Raw genomic sequence first — 23,387 nt, 5'->3', positions numbered from 1 at the left:
TCGTCCGCCCAGTCGACCAAATACTGGAACCGACCCTTGAGCCATCTCGAGTCACGGATCCGGGTCACTCTGTGCGATGGCCGTGCGTGCACGTCAGGCGACGACGGCAGGGGCGAAGAGGGACGTCGGAGAGGACAATCCGACCGCTCAGGGATCAGGAGCGAGCGATGGAACACCGGGTGTACTCGCATCGAGCGCGGGAGGGTCAGGCGATAGGCCACCGGATTGATAACGGCCTCCACAGGGAACGGCCCCAGATACCGGTGGTCCAACTTCCTCGTAGGCCGGTGGGACGGAAGATGCCGCGTGGACAACCACACGCGATCACCCACGGCCAATTCCGGCACAGCACGGCGAGACCTGTCCGCCACCCGCTTGTAATCCTCCTTCGCCTGATTCACGTAGCGGCGCACCATCTGGTGAACCGCCTGAAGCTCAGAGAGGAAATCCTGCGCTGCGGGGACCGGAGAGTCCACGGGGGTGAGGGGGAAAAAACGAGGGTGGTACCCGACGTTCGCCATGAAAGGCGTCGTCCGTGTGGAGGAGTGCTGCGAGTTGTTGAACGCAAACTCCGCCACGGCGAGGTACTCCGCCCAATTGTTCTGCTGCTGGTTCACGAAGCAGCGCAGATATTGTTCCAGAATCCCAATCACCTTCTCCGTCCCTCCATCGGTTTCGGGATGGTGCGCCGAGGACAGACAAACTTGAACGTCAAGAGCGGCCATCAGCCCTTTCCAGAACTGGGCCGTGAATTGTGTACCACGATCGGAGACGACCCGGTCAGGTAGGCCGTGCAGCCGGAACACGTGCTGGATGAACATGCGGGCGGTGGCGCGGGCTGTCGGCAATCTCCGGCAGGGGATGAAATGCGCCATCTTGGTGAGCATGTCCACCACCACTAGGACCGTAGTGAAACCGGACGACGGAGGCAGTTCCGTCAAGAAGTCCATGGACACGGCTCCCCAGGGTCTGTCCGGGGTCGGCAATGGCTGTAGCAAGCCTGGAGGAGCTCCCGTCGCTGATTTGGCCTGTCGACACTGCACACATGATGTGACGTACGTCTGCACGTCGTGTCGCAGGCGAGGCCACCAAAACGTACGGGAAACCAGGTGCAAAGTTTTGAACAGGCCAAAGTGTCCCGCTGCCGGAGTGTCATGACATTGGGAGAGAACCAATCCACGGAGCGGTCCTGCAGGCACGTAGAGCCGATCCCGATACCTCAAAAGGTCCTCGTCAAAGGTCCACGGGGATGTCGGCCCTACCTCTGCCCGCCGTTGTTCCACCCACTCGTCGTTTCGCTGCGCATTCCGTATCAACGACCGTAAATCCACGGGTTCCTGGATTGCAGCGAAGGACTCGACGGGTAGGACCGTCCGGGGGGGCAGGGAGTCAACAGGGTCTGAGTACTCCGGCTTTCTAGATAGGGCATCCGCCCTCTGGTTCAAGGCACTGGGGATATACGTGACCTTGAAGTGGAACCGGGCAAAAAACAGAGACCACCGGATCTGGCGCTGATTGAGCTTCCGGGCTGTTGTCAAAAACTCCAGATTCCGATGGTCTGTCCGGACTTCGACCTGATGCCTGGCCCCCTCCAGGTGATGTCGCCAGGCTTCGAACGCCGCCTTGATAGCCAGCAACTCCTTCTCCCAGATGGTATAATTGCGCTCGGAAGGATTGAGTTTCCGAGAGTAATAGGCGCAAGGGAAAAGGGTGCCATCAGGGGCGTGAGCCTGCAATAACACCGCCCCCACCGCGATGTCGGACGCATCCGCCTCGACTACAAAGGGGCGATGGGGATCAGGGTGTTTCAAGATCGGCTCCTTTGTAAAAGCGCGCTTCAAGGCCACGAACGCTTGTTGTTCCGTGGACCCCCAGTGAAACGGCACTTTCTTTTGCAGGAGCCGAGTGAGGGGCGCGGTCAAGAAAGCAAAGCCGGGGATGAAGGACCGGTAGTAGTTGGCAAATCCGAGGAGTCTCTGAACGTCTTTCATCCGTCGAGGAGATTGCCAACTTCGTAATGCCTCCACCTTGCCTGGCTCCATCGCAATTCCTTCAGGGGAAATACAGTGCCCCAGGAACTCGATGGTGGTCTGCCAGAACTGACACTTCTCCAGCTTGGCAAACAAGCGATGCTTTCGAAGGCGCTGCAAGACCTGACGCAAGTGCTGTTGATGATCCTTCCGGGACGTAGAGTAGATCAAGATGTCGTCCAGGTAGATGACGACAAACTGATCCAAAAGGTCCCGAAAGATATCGTTCATAAAATGTTGGAAGACAGCTGGGGCATTGGTCAACCCGAACGGCATGACCGTATACTCAAAATGTCCGTATCGGGTGCCAAAGGCTGTCTTCCATTCGTCCCCCGCCCTGACTCGAACCAGATTGTAAGCTCCACGTAAGTCCAGTTTGGTAAACACCACGGCCTCCCGGAGCCGCTCCAACAACTCGGGAATCAGAGGCAACGGGTAGCGATTACGGATCGTGATGGCGTTCAAGCGCCGGTAATCGCAACAAAGTCTTAGATCCCCGGTCTTCTTTTTGACGAACAAAACCGGGGCAGACAAGGGCGAAGACGAAGGCCGGATAAAACCCCGGGCAAGGTTCTTGTCAAGGAAGTCCCGCAATGCGGCCAACTCCGGTTCAGACATGGAGTATAGGCGGCCCGTCGGGAGTTTCGCATCAGGTACCAGGTCAATGGGACAGTCGTAAGGCCGGTGCGGTGGCAGTTGATCCGCCTCCTGCTCGCTAAACACGTCCGCGAACTCCGCTAAATCCGGCGGCACTGTCACCTCGGCCGAACTGGGCACCTGAGCCGCGCAAACATGACGGGTATGGTCCACGCATTGCAAGGACGGGAACGAAATGCGGTTCTGCGACCAGTAGATCTGGGGATCGTGCGCCCGCAGCCAAGCCAAGCCCAACACCACGGGGAAATGCAGACCCGAAGCCACGTAAAATTGAATGGCCTCCTCATGCTCCCCGAGGATCAGGCACAAAGGCTGCGTGGCGTTCTTGATGGGCCCAGACAGAAGCACCCGGCCGTCAATGGTCTCCACTCGCATCGGAGGGTCTACCGGGCACAGAGGGACGTGATATTTAGTGACAAACGCTGCATCCATAAAATTCGTGGTAGCCCCGGAATCGACCAAGGCATGGGCTGGTATTCCCTGCGGACTACCCGACAAGAGAATGTGCGCTGCAAGAATCAGATGTCGTGGAGGCCCCTCCGCCTCTGTTCCGGCCTGTGCCCGACCCGAAGTCTCCCTCAGATTGGGCCCCGCCCGTTTCCCGACACGTTGCTGAGGGGAGGCCGCAGTCCGCACAGCCCCCCTACCCTTTTTGGGGCAAACCAAAGCCAAGTGTCCAAAATCCCCACAGTAGAAACACAACCCCCCTGCACGCCGTCTGTCCATCTCCGTGCGCAACAAGCGGGGTTTGGCGGCACCCAACTCCATGGGCTCCTCCCGTGCAACTGCAGTCTCGTGAGGGACCGGCACCCTACTGGTCTCCTGGGACACGCGGCGAGGCCTCCGCCTCTGCAGCCGGGCGTCTATCCGGAGGCACAAATGAACCAACGTGTCGAACGTTGGAGGCCTGTCCACCCTCACAAGCTCGTCCTGCAGGCCATCTGATAGGCCGTCCTGGAAAGTGTCCATAAGGGCTGGCTCATTCCAAGCAGAGTCCTGACTAAGCAGCCGGAATTCACTGACATAATCCTGCAAAGAACCACGCCCCTGGTGCAACTCTTTCAGGAGTCTGGTGGCTGTTTCCCCCTTAATGGGATCTTCAAACATCAGCCGGAGATGGTTACAAAAACCCTGAAAATCGTCCAGCAGGGGGCTCGGTTGGGAGAGCAATGGAGTGGCCCACCTCGCTGCTGTGCCTGAGAGCAAGCTGATGATAAATCCCACCTTCGTCCGGTCAGTGGGAAAGTCCTCCGCTCTCAAGCTGATAAACAGCTGGCATTGGCCCAGGAACGCTGCAAACATTGCTTGTTTGCCATCAAACTTGTCTGGTGTAGCCACTGGACATTTCCTCCTTGGCTGGAGGGGGTTTGCAAGCCCCTGAAGCTGAGAGACCTGACCAGCCAGCAAAGCAATCAGTTGAGCCAACTGGGTCATCTCAGCTTGTAGTTGCTCCATTGCAACTTAATGGAGTTTTGTTTGGGGCAGGAATCAATCTGTTCTGACCCCCTCCTCTTGTATACCAAGACACTCCGACACAAAGTCTCTTCAAAGATGTTTATTGACATACAGGTTCCACCTTGGCAGCAATCCAGACTGCCAAGGTCAAGATAGCACTCTGGGCAGCAATCCAGCTACAGCGACACCCCTTGGCAGCAATCCAGCTACCAAGCTCCAGATAATCACCTTAGCAGCCAAGGTCCAGGGAACAGATTGACAGTAATCCAGGTAAAATCTTTAGCAGCAATCCAGCCTGCCAAAGTACGACACAGATCTGAGCTTCTCCAACTCCAATGATCAGTTGATTCCTGCAAAGGGTGTGTCCACAAGCAGTCCCTTTATAGTCTGGAGAGGAGTCTAATGATCAGCAGCTGAGAGCCATTATCTCCGGTAATTGCTCAATTGCTCCTTACGCCGGGTAGCACGTCGGTAACGAGCATCTAATAGCTCACTGCTGTCTGACTCACTGTCCTGTGACTCCTCTCCACTGCACCAAGGCATGACATCAGGAGCCCCCTTCCTTTGGCTTTCACCACTGCTCCATGCCTCAGGCGCCCCCTGGTGGCCAACCAGCCTCTCTGCGCCCTGCTCAGCGTCGGAACCCTGTCCAGGGTCCCCCACCTCCTCTTGAGCCGACTCAGAGGACACCTCGCTGTCGGAGTCTGGTGGCAGCGGCACCGGCACCGGCTGGGCCACAACAGGCAAGTGTCAATAATTTTCCTATCATGCATCATCAAAGTCATGTACTTGTATTTGCTTCTATAGGGTATTTATTTATTTATTTATTTCTTAGATTTTTAGACCGCCCCTCTCCCAGAAAGGGAGAACATGGAATACAGTACTATTATATGCACTAGTATGATCTTTGTAGTATGGCATCATGGCATCTTAATATCTTTTAAAGGCCTTTACAAGTACTCTGCCAAGTTCTAGTCTTAGGCATATTTCTTGACTGTTTGCTCCTTTACTGTTGATGGGTTATCTTAAAAGGCAGAAGCTGCCTACTACTACTGTATCTTTGCTGTCTGTTCTAAAACTGTTTGCTCTATATATTCTCATTAGTTTGGTCTTTAAATTTAAATTTAATTTTATGTTTTTACTGTGGTTCTTGTAGATTGGCCATCAGAGTAGTATCACCTGCATAGCACAGGTTATTCATATTTCTTCCTCCAATTTTAAAACCTTGCTGATCCTCTTCCAATCCATCTGCTCTTAATATATTCAACAGGTAGGTTTAATAAAAAAGGGAAAAGTATGCACATCTTATCTCAAGTCTGTAAGGTCTGTAAGGTCAGTAAATTGAAGGAGTAGAATCTACATTCCAATACAAAAAACAAACAAACTATCAGAGCATGCATACAATATTCTTAATTTCATATGGTAACCAAATAAACTTAGAAGCATAGTATAGCATTTATTGTCATTTTACATCATGTATACAACAAAATTGGTTATGAACTAACTTTAGGGTTATGTAACACAGTCAGAATCCTACATGGTAAAGAAAGGACCAAAAACATTGCTAATGCATGCTGGATAATTGAGGTTTATCTTTGTCATCAGGGTCACCTGAGTGGTGCAAATTGGTGTGGAGCCTTCTTGGAACTGTTGAAAGGACTGTGTTGTAGATTGGAGATAGATAACATCATATCCCTCTCCCTCTGTTGAGAGAGGGCTATTCAGTTTTGACATAAATGGCCTCTTTAATCACTTTTTCAAACCAGTGATCATCTCTGTCCAAAATATGGACTTTGTTGTCTTCAAAAGAGTGGCCTGTGTCTTTTAAATGCAGATGAACTGTTTAATGTAGTCCCGATGTGCTTGTTGTCCTATGTTATGCCATGCATTTATGAAGTGGTTGCTTTGTTTCCCCAATGTACAGATCTGCACATGGCTCACTCCATTGTACTGCACATACTACATTGCTCAGTTTCTGTCCGGATGTTTTATTTCCCCAAGGATATGAATTCCTCAAGAAGTTTAACTTAAAATCAGAGTGTGTGTGGAAATTTGCTGGTAGCATTTTGAATAACACCTGTCTTTCAGTTTTTTATGTGGTGGTTTCATTATTTTACCCTATATGGGGGAAACACTCACAGACAAATAGATCCTACATTATTGTTGTAGATGGCAACAATCTTATATTTGTTGATGATGAAAGTATGACTGCTTCATGTGACTGTTGCTCAGTGAAAAATCTTCTTTTCTTTGATAGTGGATATGTTGACGTCCTCTGTTAGTATGTTGCATTATAGTGACAGCTCAGCACTAGAACTGTTCTAATATAAAATACAAATCAGACAATGTTATAAAAATAGTTCATAAGCATTATTTATTTCTTAAATTTGTTTGCCGCCCATCTTGCTTTGAAGTGATTCTGGGTGGCCTACAACATTAAAAGCAATAAAACCATAAATGATAAATATTTCTGAAAAGAATAAAAATAGAATTATGATCTAAGTGAAATTGCAATTAACATATGGGAGGGAGCAGGATGCATGCAGGGGTGTGTGGGATTTTTCCGTTAATTATGAATAAATATGATTCTCCTTTTCAAGAAATTTGCAAAGAATTCCTTTCCTTTGATTGAATGATAGTCTTGAACAAACAAAACATCTAGGATACTTTATTGCAGCTTCACATCACCAAAACCTACCCAAAATTTTTTCTAGCTTCACGCTTGCGCAGTACAATAAAAATTGTAGTGACTGCCGGAACCCACCCCTGATGTCAACCTATTTTCCAAAGCACCTGAAGACAGGACAAGAAGCAATGGGTGGAAAATAATCAAAGAGAGACTCAACCTAACCAATATTTGGAGGTTTTTAAGAAGAGACTGGACAACCACTTGTCTGGAATGGTATAGGGTTTTCTGCTTGTGCAGGGGGTTGGACTAGAAGGCCTGTTCTGTTCTGTTACACTAGTGGTCATTCAAACATCCTAACAACACTTTATCTGCTGTTATTTTGGTGATAAAATAGCAGTATTATTGTACCTATTTGTTTTAATTTTTTTCCAATTTCAATTTTTTTTGTAGAATGATGTTTACTCTTAAAGTCATAATGTAGCTTATACTATAACATATTACAAAATATTACAAAAATCCACATTATGAGATCACAAAAAGAAAAGCATATTTGAATATAATGGATAACTTAAAATAACCCAAAACAGCACTCTCAAATAGCATACTTTTCTCCTTTCCAAATCGGCAAGGCATTTGGTACCACAACTGAAAGACTGTAGAACTTTTTCTGTTATCTCATTTGTAATGAGATAATAAAATAATCAAAAGAAGGTTTAAGCAGAGCTGTTGAACTCACAGGCCACTGGCCGGATGCATCACGCGCTGGCCAGGCCCCACCTAGTTTAGTGAAGGGGGAAAACTCCTGATACATCATGTGACAGCACCGTGATGACATGAGTTTGACAGCCCTGGTTTAGAGTCATCAATCATTTGTAATCCTTGGATGATTTCAAGAAGCAAGTTTACTCATAAAACCGCTCTTTTAATTATAGAACATATCACTTCTATCAATACATTCTTAGTTTTCTGCTCTGTTTCTTTCATTTTTTAGTTCTGGTTCTCTTACAATTAATACCCAGCTGCCAGCTATTGACTTCTTTCTGTTTATTTATTTATTTTAAAAGTTCTCAACCTGAATCTTCATTCCCATAGCAACTGTAACTAAGACAGGTAGAACTACCAGGCAGAATTGGCTTTAGGTACATTTGATTACATGTTAACTCCATACAGAAGAGCAGAAACACTATATAAACGCATCCCTCATTGTAAATATAAATAAAGGATTACAGAATTCAGTCATCTTTCTGTGTCTTCTCCTTAGTTCCTGCCAAATTTTTAGAAGTAAATTATTTTTAAACATTTTTAAAAAATTGGGATGGAATGGATGGAGAAGCAATCACTATGAAAGGTTTTTTTCATAAAAATATTTTTATTAATCTTACTTTCTGAATTGCCCTTACACATGTGCCGTGATAACATTCTTCAAATTCTAATGTTATCCTTTGATATTATAAATTGATATCATGGGATATATCAAAGGTAAAGAGTGGTTCAATTCCAAAATCTGAATCCCTTTTTACCTTTTTGAAGTTTAGGGAAAATTAAGGAGCACAATTTAAGGTTTTACATTGTAGTCTATCATTGCCCAGTTTTGCCCCATAACATGCGGTACAAAACCTGATCCCCAAACTGACAAAAATTGTGCATCCCTTATCTACATGGCATCTGGACTTAAGTATTTGTTTAGACTGATAATCTTCCAGCATTCTTTAGACAATAGTAGTTAGAACCTTGTGGCAGAACAAGTGATTAGGAGGGTAAAAACATGGTTTGCAAGAAGGTTGACAAATTTATAGAGTTGAATAATTGTATTTAAGGAGTGTTCTTTTACTAAAGGTGTGAGCTTTTTTTTTGGCTAAATGAATGTGTGTTTGCTGTCATGTTAATCATGTTGCCTGAAAGTCAGGATCACAGTTGCAGCTATTTATAATTGATTTGCAGTGTGTAGAATCATATTGTTCAACTACCAGCTCGGTCCTAGCTAGAGGTCTTTGGGAAGAGTAGTGTTATCTGCATGACTGATGAGTTAGACTTTGGAAAAGCAGAGACTGACAAGCTCTGACTTCAAGTACCCGTGAGCTTGATATCTACATGTTAGATATCTACGGAATATCTTAGCTTCATGATGGCGAACCTATGGCATGTGTGCTGGAAGTGGCACACAGAGCCATCTCTCCTGGCATGCCAGCTGTTGCCTGTTGCTATTCCGGCACACACTTGGTAGCTGATCTTCATGTGCGCGGGAGTGCCAAAAACAGGAAGAGCAGCTCCCTGGCACACATGTGAGTGCCAGGAACCTGAGCTTCCAGCTTCTGCCATTCACATGCACGCCAGCCAGTTAGTCTTCACATGCACATGCGGACCAGAAACTAAAGACCAGATGACCGGAGCACATGCGCACGCTGGAAACTGGAAGGTCAGTTTTCTGGTGCGCACCTGCGCACCGGGGAATTGCTTTTCTGGTTTCTGGTACTCCCCCCCCATGCGTGGCGCGCTCCCGTTTCAGCACTAGAGTGCCGAAAAGGTTCACCAACACTGTCTTAGCTTTTAAGTCAGGAGCAGTCAGATAATCAGCTGCCTATTGCAAAAGAATAGTAGCAGGCTGAGTTATCCAACCTAAAGTTTGAGGAAAAAATTCTTTGTTATTTAGAAAGTTCAAACAATTAGATACAGATATTCCAAGGACAACCTTCAATGAATCATTTTAAAAGAAAGATGTGTTTCTCAGGGAAATAGAAACACACGAGTCATTGCTATAAAAGCAATGGGTTTGAGAGTCAGACTTTTGTTGGCAAACAGCTTTCCTAAATTAGACATGATCTCCTGAATCTTGCGTCTTATTCCCAACTGACCTTTGGATTGGTATATGACTGCAATCCTCTTCTGATTCCTGGATTTTGGATTTGTCAGCACAGAACCTTGGCTTCTGAACTTGTTTGTTTTTCATGGTCTGTCACATTCCTGCAGTCTGGTGATACTTTTATGTGCCATAAATAACTCTGATCTACGCCTGACCTTCTGCACTTGCAATTACTGACACAGGATGCAGAGGCATGACCAGAGTGAGAGAAAAGGACGCAAACATGATCAAGGAGGAGAAAAGGGGAGAGCACATTGACCTCCTACCTCTAGAAATAAAGCAGTGACCATGAAAAAATCTAGTGACCTCTGCTTTGTCAAAGTATATTGCAAACACTGTTTTTAAGTTTGGAAGTACAAAACCTAGTTTTCAACAGCAATTCATATGAAGGTAGGAAAAATCAGCAGGGATGATTTTCAGTTTATTCCATAGGTGCACATGTTACATTCAGTGCAATGGCATCCTCTATTCTTTGAAGCCAAAGTCCCATCTGAACAGCAACAGGTTGCCTGATTTTTAATGGCTTTGCCCCACTGCCAGTAATTTACACAAGTAAATTACACAAAACATAACTATTAGTTTCAGCTTTTCCCTCACCCCCCCTCACCCCAAAATCCAATATCTCTGCAGTTGTGACCTGTGGGTATCAGATAACAGAGGATATCAGAGTTTGGTAGGCATGTAGCCCAAAATCTCATGTTCCTTGGCTTCCAGTAGAGTCAAGGAAACTGTAGCAAAGGGGGCAGCAATAGGCATGGAAATAATCCAACAATAATTTTGGACTTGATTTGTGGCACTTTTAACAGACACGTTGGCATTCAGTAATACAGATTTTAAAATACAAAGTATGAATCCATATTCTGCTTTTTGACTTTTGGCTGTCACTCCCATTGGCTGTATACACATTGATTATCCTTTAATTCTCAAACAAATAGAATTTGAGTTGGCAGTGGATCAGGAAAGGGATAAGGAATAATGGAAGATAATGCTATAAAATATCAACCAAGTAAAAAGCCAATATTAAAAAATCCTACATATTCTTGCTTGGAATAATTAGTAAATAGATTATAAATGTAATAATGCTGATATAAAAATGACCTTATATACTTTTCTGCTGTGGTTTGCTTTAAGTTCGTATACCTGGGGTGCAAAAATCTAGGACAATTACTACAGAGACAGAAAATGCACTAATGCTGCCTAATGAGTCTGGATGTCTGCAGTTTCTCCATTTTCTAATATCTTTGAGAAATAATATTAGAAAGCTAGAAAGGGCAAGTAAAATTAATAGGGGAGAAGAGCAGTTTTCTTTTGAAGAACTATTTTAGCATTTCTTTCTTAGGAAAAAAAAGGGCAATGTGTAAACATTGTAAAGATATTTAAAATTATGCATGCCATGAAAAATCACCTCCCTCTGTCACAGAATTAGAATTTGAGATCATCCCTTGAAGCTAAATGCATAGAGATTCAGAACCAGCAAGAAGTAACATTTTTTTTATTCAATACATCGTAAAACTGAAATTCACTGCATCAGATATGGTGTTAATTCTCCTGTGTTCAGCTGATTAGATAAATTCATAGAGAATGGAGCTATTAATAGTTTCTAGTTTGTGATTGTGCCCATCCCTTAAATCAAAGGTAGCATTTCTAACACTCCTGGTGCTGTCCTTGTTAATAGTCCAAGAAAGCTACTGCCTTCTTATCTTGCTTATAATGTAGACACCTGGTTGTCAATTGTGAACTGGCTAACAAAGGCCTTTGACCTGATCAAATAGCCCTTCCAATATATTTCTATTCAGAGATGTAAATTAGACTGGAAAACATTCCTGTGCAGGTGAGAGTTTCAAATTAGTATATTCATTTCAATATCTACAGTATAGTTTGTAAATAGTCATTTTATATTTAATGTGAAAAAATTAAAACTAGTTTATTTAAGAAGTTTGAACAGTACATCTGTATAAAATAAGCTTTGATGCATAAGAAAAACATTTTGTCAGAAAGTTGAAAAGAATATTGAACAACAGTCAGAAAACCAGTAACATCATATAAAGCTTTGAAAGTGCCAACTTAATCTGAATTTTTAATTTTTGATTCTGGAAAATTTTGTGTTGAAAATTTTCCAGCCCATTCTTCTGTTTCTAACAATAATAATAATAAATAAATAGTAATACATAATAAAAAGGAAGTTGATGAAGGAGACAGCAAATGCTAACATGCTTGCTTGTGCACATTAAAAGCTTGATAGGTGCTTTTAATTTACCATGATTTTCTCTCCTATTAAGGTACTTTGACTTCCTTACAGAGGACAAAAACCTATTATGCCAAAAATGGGTGCCTTTCAAAAAATATTGTAAGCAATATTCATATTTCATAAAACAAAATCTGTCTAACTGGTAGGATATATTATATTACAGTATATGATATATTATTACAGCTCTTATAGTGGACAATTTTAACATTGTTTATATTTAATTATGAGAATCATCTATCGTGATATGATAGAATTATGACAAATCACACACACACACACACACACACACACACACACACAGAGTGTACATATGCATATGCAACCAATGCTTTGATTACTTCAGCATTCCTGAAAATATAATGAGCAGGCTTTTATTTTGTTTTCTTTTGTTTCCAACAGGTACGATTGTACGCAAGACCTGATGCCATTAGGAGAGGATCCGGGGACTATGCTCTAAACATTACACGGAGATTAATTGAGTTCTATGAAGATTACTTCAAAGTACCCTATTCCTTGCCAAAATTAGGTAAGTTTTTCCAGTTAAAACTGAGCTTTTCAAGAAGAGTAAAATGGATTACTATTATTCTAGGTTGAAAGCCAAAGTATAATATTTGGATCGTCACTTGTTTTGGAATGTATGGGGCCAAGATCTCAGAAACATATTATTTAGCAGACCTACATGATCAGAAGTATTTTCTAATGTTCAGTCCTAGCGGATTTTAGTTCTGGAATTCAGCGCTTCCGTCTTTAAAGCACGTATCTGCCAGATACTATCATTCTTAACTTATGAGTAATGGTGTGACAGGCATTACTCTGATTGGTAATGTTGCAAATGGACAATTGAAACATTTTATAAGATGTGGTTTACTGCTTTGTCATATATATTATGTGTAATTTATAATAAAAGTATGAGTCTTAGACAGAAAAATCTAGCAATGTCAGGAAGTTAAAAAGGAAACACATTATGTTTGTAATTTGTAAAAAGAAACATATTTAAAACTTTATATAACTGAAAATATTGGAAGACTAATAGAATAATTGCAACTGTTTAATTTTTTAATGATTCAATTAAATGTAATCTTTCAGTGTATTCTCTAGACAATCTTTCCCAAGGGTCTTCCAGCTGCTTTGGGACTTTAATTCTCAGGCATACTACCTACAAATTATAATTACTGCAATTGCATCACTTCGGCATCAAGTTATATTAATTATTTAATGTGTTATTCAAGGCACTTTGCATTGTAGATTTTCTGCATAACAATTATACAAATGCATTTTTATTTAGGGCATGGTTTGAAATTGGCTGTTAGGATTTCTGATTCTTGCTTTTAATACCAAACTATGGCAGAAATGTCTTTTGTTACACAGCATATATATTTGGTGCAAAGATTCTGCACTTAAATTATTGCCTAGTACTATCAGTCAAAACATATTTTATTAGTCTTAAGATGACTTCTTGAACTTCATTACAATTTACAGAGTTCAAAATGCCTGTCTTGTAATAAATATTCAAGTATGAATTCAAAGTGTTATTTCAAACTTTTAAAGCATAGGCCTAAAAATGGGACTTTGAACAACTTCTTAAAGCAAGTTCCTCCAACCTGGTGTAGTCTAGATATTTGACATATACTTGTTATCTTAAACTAATCAAGGGCACCAGCTTGGGAAAAAAGTAAACTTTCTTAATGACTACATATGGCAAACAAGATTTAACAAATTATTTCTGGTTTGGAAATTGCAGTAATGATACTTTTTGGATGTAGATCCCCTCCCCCCCCCCACCAGTCATTTATATTTCATCAGTATTTTTTCTTGTGTCCTCCTATTTTTTAAAATAAGTATGTAAGAAGCAGTGGTGAGGTTTACAATTCCAGACTAATTTCTCTGCCTATATGGCATAGTAATTTCAATGAGGTTAAAATAAAAATTATTTATCTGAGAAGAATAAAATATTTTTCCCTTTTTTTCCAAACTGAGTAACATCATATGAAAGTAATGTGATTTGGAAATAAGAATTTTAATTATTGAAGTTTACAAACCATCCACAACACTTCTCTGTAAACAGAAATTAAATTATTGTAATTTTTGAATCAATAAGATATTTAGGTAGTGTTAAAAAGAAACTTTGGAAACAATAGTTGTCTCAGTAAAGTAATGATAAAATTATTACTTAATGTAAATGTTCTATATTTATATGTTGAAAATCAGTAGATTATCATAAATTTTCATTATTTGAAGTATGCATATGGAACTTTTTGAAAATTGGCATGTGCAGTAGTGAAAGCTGGCAGGGCAGAATTTATTCTAAATAAATAAATGTGAAGTTGTGTAACAATATACTAGCTAGTATGTTTTATATCAGTATTTGTTATAATACTTGTCACAAAGTGTTTATTTAAAATTTGACTAGTGCAAATATTGTACTTGTCAAATCATCTTTTATGGCTTCTTACTCTTTAGTAGTCTTAAGTATTACGGTCTGCATATACAGTTACTTTGTGTATACGAAACACAGCTAACCAAGTGTTTTCAACTTGTGTGTGATTCTTTCACTACCCCATCATGAATGGAATACTCCCAAAATATGAAAGAATAAAACTGTGTTTATTTCACTTAAGTATTTAGGTATGATTAGATAAAAAAAGTATCTGTTCTGTAAATTCAGACATGTGAACAAAGTGATAGTTGAAAGCTTAATCTGAAATCTGTGTAGCTTTGATGAATGACTAAAAGCATATATTGCTTAGAGTGTCTGTGGCTTCCTGAAAGTATTCTGGAAATGCTTTAGCTGCTTCTAGTGGGTTAAGTGTTTAAAGTAAAAACTGAACAAATATTTTGAAAGTATTTGAACCAAAGACAGTCTTCATTAGAGTTCTTTTATTCTTCAGTGTTTGAGCACTTACCCTTGATTTAGGAAAGTAACACTTTCATGTAAGGCTGCTAGTGATTGCCTTTTTGTTAACTTAATAACATTTCTTCTTGAGCAGAAACTATTATGACTTCTGGATGTCAGATTCTGATGGGGAATAATGACTACAGCTCTAAAACCTGGCATTTAAGGATTATTACTTTAGGTCAGGTAAAACTTTAAGAATTTTTGAGTTAATTTTCTCTAAACTGTGGTTTGGATGAAGTGATGGGAGATTTTATGTGAGAGTTTTTAGGAAAAGGTGAAATGTATAGGTTGAGAAGGGCACATCCTTTCTGTATCCACAGTTCAATTGTGGACTCCATGCTTGTGGGTGCAGACCCAAAAGTAAAAAGAATCTCTAGGCTAATATCTCACTTGATGTTCTGTTTTGTTTTAAGAGGAAATGTCACTGTGTATCTGTAGTCTCTTATGCAAAACAATACCTGTGCATTGTCAACCAGGCTGATAAACTCTCCTGTTTTTGTACAGAATATTTTCATGATGTCCTATAAGATGGGGAAAGATTGAGTCCTTCCTTCCACCTCTGCAGTGGTTGCCAATAGTAAGAATGGCAGCTACTGCTACTTTATTTCATGCTGGCAGTAGTCAGTCTGATAGCCCACCAGTGATATCATTATACTGCATTGAAGGGGATGTATTTTTCTAAGTTATTCTTGGCATGGTGAGGCTATCCATCCTTCAACAAGTACCATGGATCAAGGATGAAAATGAAATTCTATTTCATATATGTTTAGTGTTAACTGAAATGTCTATATTCTCTCTTCAGTTTCAATAACAATTTTTCCTTTCTAACCAATTAAAAAGTGGTATTAATTTTTGGTATTTTAACAGGCCATATGCGGGCCTGGTTTTTCTGATTATATACCTTTGCTGTAGAAAATGATAGCATAGTTGGTATGCTACACTATGCTCTGCCTGTAATCTTCCATTCCTTTATTTCCTGCACCAAGCAGGGTAACAATAAAATTTGTATCCTAAAGCCAAGATTTAATGCCACCATAAATCCTTTTTTTTCAAATATTACCACCTGTGTTTTCATGCAAACAATTTACGGGAACCAATCTTGTGTGCTGCACTTAGCATCTCCCTAGCTTTTTGTTTTTACATTTTGGTTTACACCTTTAGCAGTCACAAATGAGCAGCCACCTAGCTTGCGCCAGGGGACCCAAGATGACTCATCTCCAGGCTCTAGTAATGACATATTTTCTTTGTGTAAGAACTTTCATCAGTAATATCTTTAACTATTATCAGTGACGTGCGGTGAGGTTTATGACTGGTGAGGCACTGACACAGTGCTGGGTTTCAAATATTTTTAGACTTGTGGACATCAACTCCCAGAATTCCACAGCCAGGCATGCTCAGTTCCAATTTAAAGCGACAGCATTTGTTTTTCTCCTTTGCTCCTTCTTTCTTTTTCTTTTTCTTCTCCTTCCCCTCCTTCCTCCCTCTCTCCCTTCCTCCCCCTCTCTCAAACACACACACACACACACACACACACACACACACACACACACACACACAGAAGTTGGATTGGACTATCTCTCCTACCCCTTCCCTCTCTCACTCACTCTCAAACAAAACCCCCCACACACAAAAGTTGTATTGGATATCTTTTCCAGTGGCTTGAAAGCAGCTCCTCTGCCATCCCCCCCCCCCCCATTCCCCTGCTGCCTTTCCCAAACACCTCCACCGATGCAAATGCAGCCTGCTGTCTGGGTGGGAAATGCCTGGAACACAATAAAGCCCACCCACCACCTCCTGCTGGCAGGCTGGGGTGAGAGGAGAGGCAGAGAAGCCGGAGGGGAGCTGAGCCGAGCCTTCCAAAAGAAAGAGGCTGGGGGGAAGTATGTGTACTACAGCATGGCTCTTTGCCTGGCTTCCTGCCTCCTCCTGTGGTCTCCTCAGTGCTCGCTTGTGCTCTCCCTCCCCAAGTATAGTTTGATTGCAGGTGGAGACACGTTGCCTTTTCAAACTTGTAATCAGTGAAGCTGGGCTAGATTTTTATATAGTTTTATCCAGCTGTGTGTGTGTGAGAGAGAAATGAATGGGGGCCTGGGGAGGAAGTCACTACACTTGGGGAGGGAGAGCACCAGTGAGGTTAAGCAGAGTCATCCACGGTGAGGCAGCAACTAGCTCAGCTTTTTCCTTTTACTTTTTTTTTCATGATGAGAGTGGTGAGGCTGTGCCTCACTTGCCTCACCTGACTGCACGTCACTGACTATTATGTATTATTGCCCTGTTCTCCATCATCCGTTGTGATTTATGAAATAGAGAAATACATAAAGGATGTTATTCAAATAGATAGTTCATTTGCTCACATGTCTTAATTACCTATGTACATTTTTGTAAAATTCAGAAATCACACAATAAATAAGTGGCATTGGATAATACAAATAAAACTTTCAAGTGAAATTCCATTGCAGACATAGTTATCTGGGAGTGCCAATTTGTACTAATCTTCAATTGTATGTAAGATACATAGAACAAATGGTGGCCCCAAATCTGGCTCCAAATCAAGAAAAACTATGGAGGTTTTAGGCAGGTAGAAGAAGTGGCAGGTAAGCATTTTGTTCTCTTCCAGACTTGTTCTTTACAACGGAAAAGATCTAGGTCTTCTGAGATTCCTTGTAAAGAGATCAATAAAGGAGCATTCTGCTTAGGGATCCTATATAGCTGCCTCACAGGGGAATAAATGCTGTTGAGGAAGGTTTTAAATTGTGCCCATAAGACTGCGAAGGGTGGTGCATTTACTCTGCCCAAGATGAAGACCCAATGAAATTTCAGAATTAGAATTGAGGAAAGATAAGTTGATGACAGAGGGCCATTTGAGAAAAGTCCATGAATGGTAGGTTTTACATTGTTTTAAAATCAAATATCCCAGATATGTTGCTTAAGGTCACTTCTGCTCAGGGGTGGGTTTCACATTTTTTTACTACCTATTCTGTGGGCATGGTCTATTTTGTGGGCATGGCTTGGCAGTCATGTGACCAAGTGTGCATGGTCAACTTGTAAAATGTGGTGAAACTCACTTAACACTCTTGCTTAGCAACCAAAACTTTGGGCTCAATTGTGGTCATATGTTTTCTTACTTTCTTTTTCCCCCCTTTCTTTCTTTCTTTCTTTCTTTCTTTCTTTCTTTCTTTCTTTCTTTCTTTCTTTCTTTCTTTCTTTCTTTCCTTCCTTCCTTCCTTCCTTCCTTCTTTCTTTCTTTCTTTCTTTCTTCCCTCCCTACCTCCCTTTCTTGTGTGTGTGTGTGTGTGTTTCTTTCTTTCTTTCTTTCTTTCTTTCTTTCTTTCTTTCTTTCTTTCTTTCTTTCTTTCTTTCTTTCTTTCTTTCTTGTGCCTCCCTCTTTTTTCTTTCTTTCTTTTTCCTTCTTGCCTTTTCTCATTTCTTTCTCTTTCTCTTTGTCTTTTTCTCTTTTCTCTCTCTCTCCCTTCCTTCCTTCCTTTTGTGTGTCTCTCTTCCTCTTTCTTTCTCTTTCTTTCTTTCTTTCTTTCTTTCTTTCTTTCTTTCTTTCTTTCTTTCCTTCCTTTTTCTTTCTTGTATCTCTTTCTCCCACTTTCCTTCTTTTTTTCTCTCTCTCTTTCTCTTTCTATCTTTGTCTCTTTCTTTTTTCTCTCTCCCTTCCTTCCTTTTTCTTTCTCTCTTTCTTTCTCTCTTCCCCCCTCTCTCTTCCCCCCCTCTCTCACATACACATCCCGTCCAGTTACATTTGTAGATATATTCTATGAACTAAAACTGATGTCCAACAAATCCTATGATCATGGCCATCCATGTCCTACAAACCAACTGACAGAGCCCCCAATTCAGACTCTTCCCGCTCTGGGGGTTAACCAAATATAGTTAGTCATCCTGTTATCTCCTGGTCGTGGTTCCTGCCTTTTTAGCAGAGCAGCAGAGAGGGCTAATTTCAAACTGCTTTTTTTCCTTTTTTTTCTTTTTCTCTGCTACTCGGGGGTAACCTGTTGGGTGTCTGAAGGTGTTGGGCACACCACGGAAGGCACGCGCATCACACACGCACACACACACACTGCGTTTGCCGCAGTGCAAGGCACATGTGTAAGGGGGGTTGGATCAGCTGGGAGGCTGGCAAACAAGCCTCTATTTTGCCACAGGCATGGCTCTCGGAGGAAGGAGGGAGGGATGTTGCCCAGTGCTCACTCCCTCAAGAAGCAACCTCGGAAATTTCCAAGCTCATCATAGAGGTGCAGGGCTGTGGCAGCTGCAAAGCACAGCACGAGGGGGAAGAAGCCCCCAAACCCAGTGTGGAGCCTAAGCAAAGGAGGAGGTGGAGAGCCTGTGGAGGAAGGGGGAAACCCTAGCGAGGGCTGCCCGCTGCCAACTATAAGCCAGGTTGATCAGGGTGGCGTGCTGCTGCAAGAAGCTGCGCTGCTGCTGGAGCTGCATTGCCCTGCTGGATTTGGGGGCTTCTTCTTCCCTTTGTGCTGCGCTTTGCAGTCGCTGGAGTCCCATGCAGACCTCTTTGGGGTGCTGGGCAACCTGGTTCTGGGAAACCCCCAAAAAATGACCGTCCGCCCATCGCTCTGGATCTTGTGGCTTTTGGGGGAATTTCTTTTACAAAAAGCCTCTCCAGATCAGCTTGAAAACTTTGCTTCTGGAGGGGGCAGGCAGACAAGCAGCATTCCCCCCCTCTAAGCGCCTGCAACCTTGGAGCCTGCAGCAACTTCATAGTAAAGGCAATTAAGAACTTCTCACTCTTGTGAGAAGATTTTCTTTACTGTGCAAAGGCTTGCTCCAAGGCTGCAGTCTCTGAGGCTGCAGGTGCCCAGGGAAGGGGAGAAATGTTGCCCATCAGCCCCCTCCCAAAGCAACCTCACAAGTTTTCAAGCTTGCCTGGAGAGGCTTTTTAAAAAAGACCCCCCCCCAAAAAAGCTGCAAGATCTGGAGCCGCCAGTCTCCAGTAAGATACGCATCTTGTGGTCTGGCTCACCCCATCCCCTGCCACACCTGCCACCCCCAAATTGCATCCCACTTTGAGCATCTCTCGGCCATTGTGTGCAGGGAAAACGCTTGCACAGAAAAGAAAAAATTCCCAAGAATGCAAGAAGCTGTTAATTGCCTTGCACTCATGAGAAATTTTTCTTTACTGTGCAAGATTTTTCCCTGCACACAATGGCTGAGAGACGCTCACAGTGGGGTGCAATTTGGGCTCACCCTCCACCCCAAGGCCCTCCTGCCTGCTTGCCCAGCGCTCACTCAGCCGCCCCCTCCAATCCCCTGGCTGGATGTAGCCACTCGCCGGTGACTGGAAAGCGAGGTCGTCTACCACCTGTTTGCCCAGCACTCTCTCATAGAGTTCCTAGCTCCTACCCACCCAACCCCCACAACATCCCCCCGCCTGGGCGCAGCCATTCACCAGTTCTTTCTTCTTCTCTCTCCCCCCCCTCTCTCAGACACATCCCTTCCAGTTACATTCGTTGATTGTTTGGTTGGTTAAAGTGATCCTAATGCTCCATCACTGGAGACTTTTAAAAGGGAGAACTTTTTGCTGGCTGGCAGGCAAAGAAAGCTCTCAGCCATGACGGGTGTCACTGCCGTTCCCACTGGTTGAGCGGGCAAAGGAAATGGGTGGGCGAGGCAAGCATGGGGCGGAGGGTGGGGTGAGAGAGAGAGCAAGTGACAACCGGGCGGGTGGAGGGAGCGAGTGGGGACAGGCCAAGGAACCGTACCAGTACGGGGGCATGGCCAGGCTGCCATCACCAATGGTATGGAAAGGTACGGCCGATTTCCGCTACCAGTACGCTGATATTGGTCCGTATCGGGAACATCCCACCTCTGCTTCTGCTACTTTCAAACCTAATGGACAATTAGCCCTTGTTAGTCAGGTTGATTTGAAATGGTCTCTGCCACTAATACCTTCTCTATACATGTACATCTAAAGTTTCATTCAGGATATGTAATCTAGTGGGTTGTTATTTTTAGTAGAAGTAGCATAACTCGCAAGTGTTAATGTTACTTCTTACAGATATGTAATTTCAAGGAAATTTCCCAAGCAAAAACAGGTCCTGTTTCTCAGTAGATGCATTTACATGTATTATCCAACTTTATCCATCAGTAGGTATTGTTTTTTGAGATTATAAGTTTGTCCAAAAAAAGGATAGGCTGGGACATTTGTAGAATTGTTAGAGGAGAATTAAAATTATCCAATGGATGCAAATAACATAAGGAATAAATCATTAATCTTCTGCTTCTATTTGCTCAATTAACTATTTACTAGCCATTTAAGTTAGTACATTTGTATTTTTAAATAATTTATGTATTTGACATATCCTTTATTTTTCCTTTCTAGGAAAAAAAATGCTTTAGTCATTTACAGAGTATGAGTTATGAGCCTGCACAGAGCTCCATTAACCTTCTAGACCTATAGAATCATTTGGCAGGGCCCGTGGCCTAACATAGTATCTGCAGGAACTCAGATCCCCTCTCCTATAGTATCATGGCTCCTGAGTGAATAATGCAAAGATTTCCTTTCTTTTCTCACAAGTTTTTCTATTCATAATTTCTCAAACTTTTAATAAAGACGTTGCTTCTGCCTGCTATTCTGCAACTCAGGCAAAAAGAAAAGTCTGGCATACATAATTATAAGCAAACAAACAATTCAAAAGAGCAATGATAGATTCTACTTGAGCTTAAACTTTCCTACCATTGCCATGATTTTATATGTTTCAGATATTTGTATACTACATTCTACTGATAACAGGATCCCACTTTTCTCCATAGTGGTGGAGGTATCATCCAGACTGGGTTGACATCATCCACTCACTGATAGGACTGAGTCTGATGACAAGTGTTAAGCCATGCTCCTGTTGCTAGGCAGATGCAGCTTTTGACTCAGTCTCTCAGTGAGGATGGATGCATTACCCAGTTGCTCCCTAGCAAATTGCCTGCAAGAGACAAGTGATCAATTGTATATGAATTTGTCTGATATTGGTGATTGGTCTGAGGCCTGAGCCTTCTTGGAGGTGGCCATTTCTGCCTGCAACCTCTAGGGAGTGGCATAGGCCTGTGAAGCTGCAGGAGGACAAGCTAAAAACTTTCTGACTGCCTGGTAGAGCTCCGCACTTTACCGAAGGCATTAATGCACTTTTTAAAAATTCTGCTGAGTCTTGAACGATTGGACAAGTGATCTGCGGCTAGCCTCTTTGCCTCAGCTCATTGCGGAGCCTCGGGAGCTATTAAAAAAGGTGGGAAGCACCATTTTGTTATCCAGCCTTCTCTGAAATTCAAAATGGCAGCCACAAGAGCTCCGAGGTCTGAAGATCTCACTGAAGCATTATTTGAACAGGAGGGCAGCCCGCAGAAGGTGGCAGGGGACACAGAGGCTAATCAGGAAACCTCCAATTCTATTTTCTCCAGAGTAGGGACAAGCAAGTCCCATAGGAAGGGTGGCAAGGCAACAGCTAAATCTTCTAGGTCTCAAAAGACCTCCAAGTATTCCTCCAGATACGAAAAACAGAGAGATAAGGCATTGGAAAAATTATACAATAAAGCCTCTAGCCAGAAAACCCCCGCTTCATTGTCACCTACTAGGAGGCTCTGTTCCTCATCAAGGTTACAACTTCAATTGTCACCTGTAGGCAGAGAGGATAGGGAAGCCTCCATTGATCTTAGGCTACCTATTGACACCACTGGAATCTGGGGGTTTGTATAGGACCTATCTGATTCACCACACCAAGGGAGCTTTCACTTATCTTTGGGGCTGGATAGGCCAGAGTATGCCCTACCATCTACATCACAGGCCTTGCACCCTGGTTCTGTGCTCATGTGCATGCTAGATATGCAAGATATAATATCAAATGCCATTGAGAAAGGCACAGCAGCAGGATTGCAGCACAGAGAGGGTGTCCTGGCACATGGGACTTCCATGCGCGCAACGGGAACATCAGGAACCATGCCTAATCCTGCACGTGGGTCCTCCACACGCACAGTGGGGTTGATGGACACCGCACCTGAACCTGGCTCCATGTCACCTGCTCCTGTCCAAGATGACGTTGCGCCGATACTGGAGGAAGGTGAGATTAGGGAGGCTGGTCTCTCCCAGGATGAGGGCATGACCCCCGACCAACCCACCTTCTCGGGGCTCTTTCAGCCTTCCCTCTTCAAATCCCTTTTGTTTAAAGCCAAAACTTTGGGCAAATATGGGGCAAAGGCGACCACAGCACTGCCATGTAGTCAGACTATGTCAGCTGAGACTCTTTTTGCAGAGACCACTGTTGAGGCCGATATCATGCCTACATCCAAAATATTTGTGGACTTAGTCCAGCGACAGTGGGCCTCTCCCACGTCTGGCCACATTCCTAATTCCACTGACAAGAAATTCTTTAACGTAGATAAAGATCTGGCTCAGATCCTACAGCCTTTGACTGTAGACAACCCAGTTATGACATTGTATACCTCGACTAACCTTCCAGGGCTCCAGAGGATGCTCTAAAACCTGAGGATAAATGGGGTCACCGCTGCTTGGGCCATCAGAGCGTCTATCACAGCAACTTTTTTTTACTAGATCCTGCTTGCTTTAGCTGCAATATCTACAACAATGCATTCCAATTGCAGAC

General features: G+C 43.1%; 1 protein-coding gene across 1 annotated transcript in view; it reads left to right on the top strand.

The window, feature by feature from the left end:
• Positions 1 to 23,387, top strand: part of TRHDE (thyrotropin releasing hormone degrading enzyme) — a 295,375-nt gene that overhangs the window by 54,239 nt on the left and 217,749 nt on the right. Inside the window, exon 3 of the mRNA XM_081957923.1 lies at positions 12,279 to 12,405. Coding sequence (XP_081814049.1) covers positions 12,279 to 12,405 — 127 coding nt within the window. The remainder of the gene's footprint in view (positions 1 to 12,278; positions 12,406 to 23,387) is intronic.

The sequence above is a fragment of the Natrix helvetica genome (genome assembly GCF_964273705.1).
Source record: "Natrix helvetica genome assembly, chromosome: 6".
NCBI lineage: Eukaryota > Metazoa > Chordata > Lepidosauria > Squamata > Natricidae > Natrix > Natrix helvetica.
Note: the sequence above shows the minus strand (reverse complement) of the source record. Positions and strands in the feature narration are given on the sequence as shown.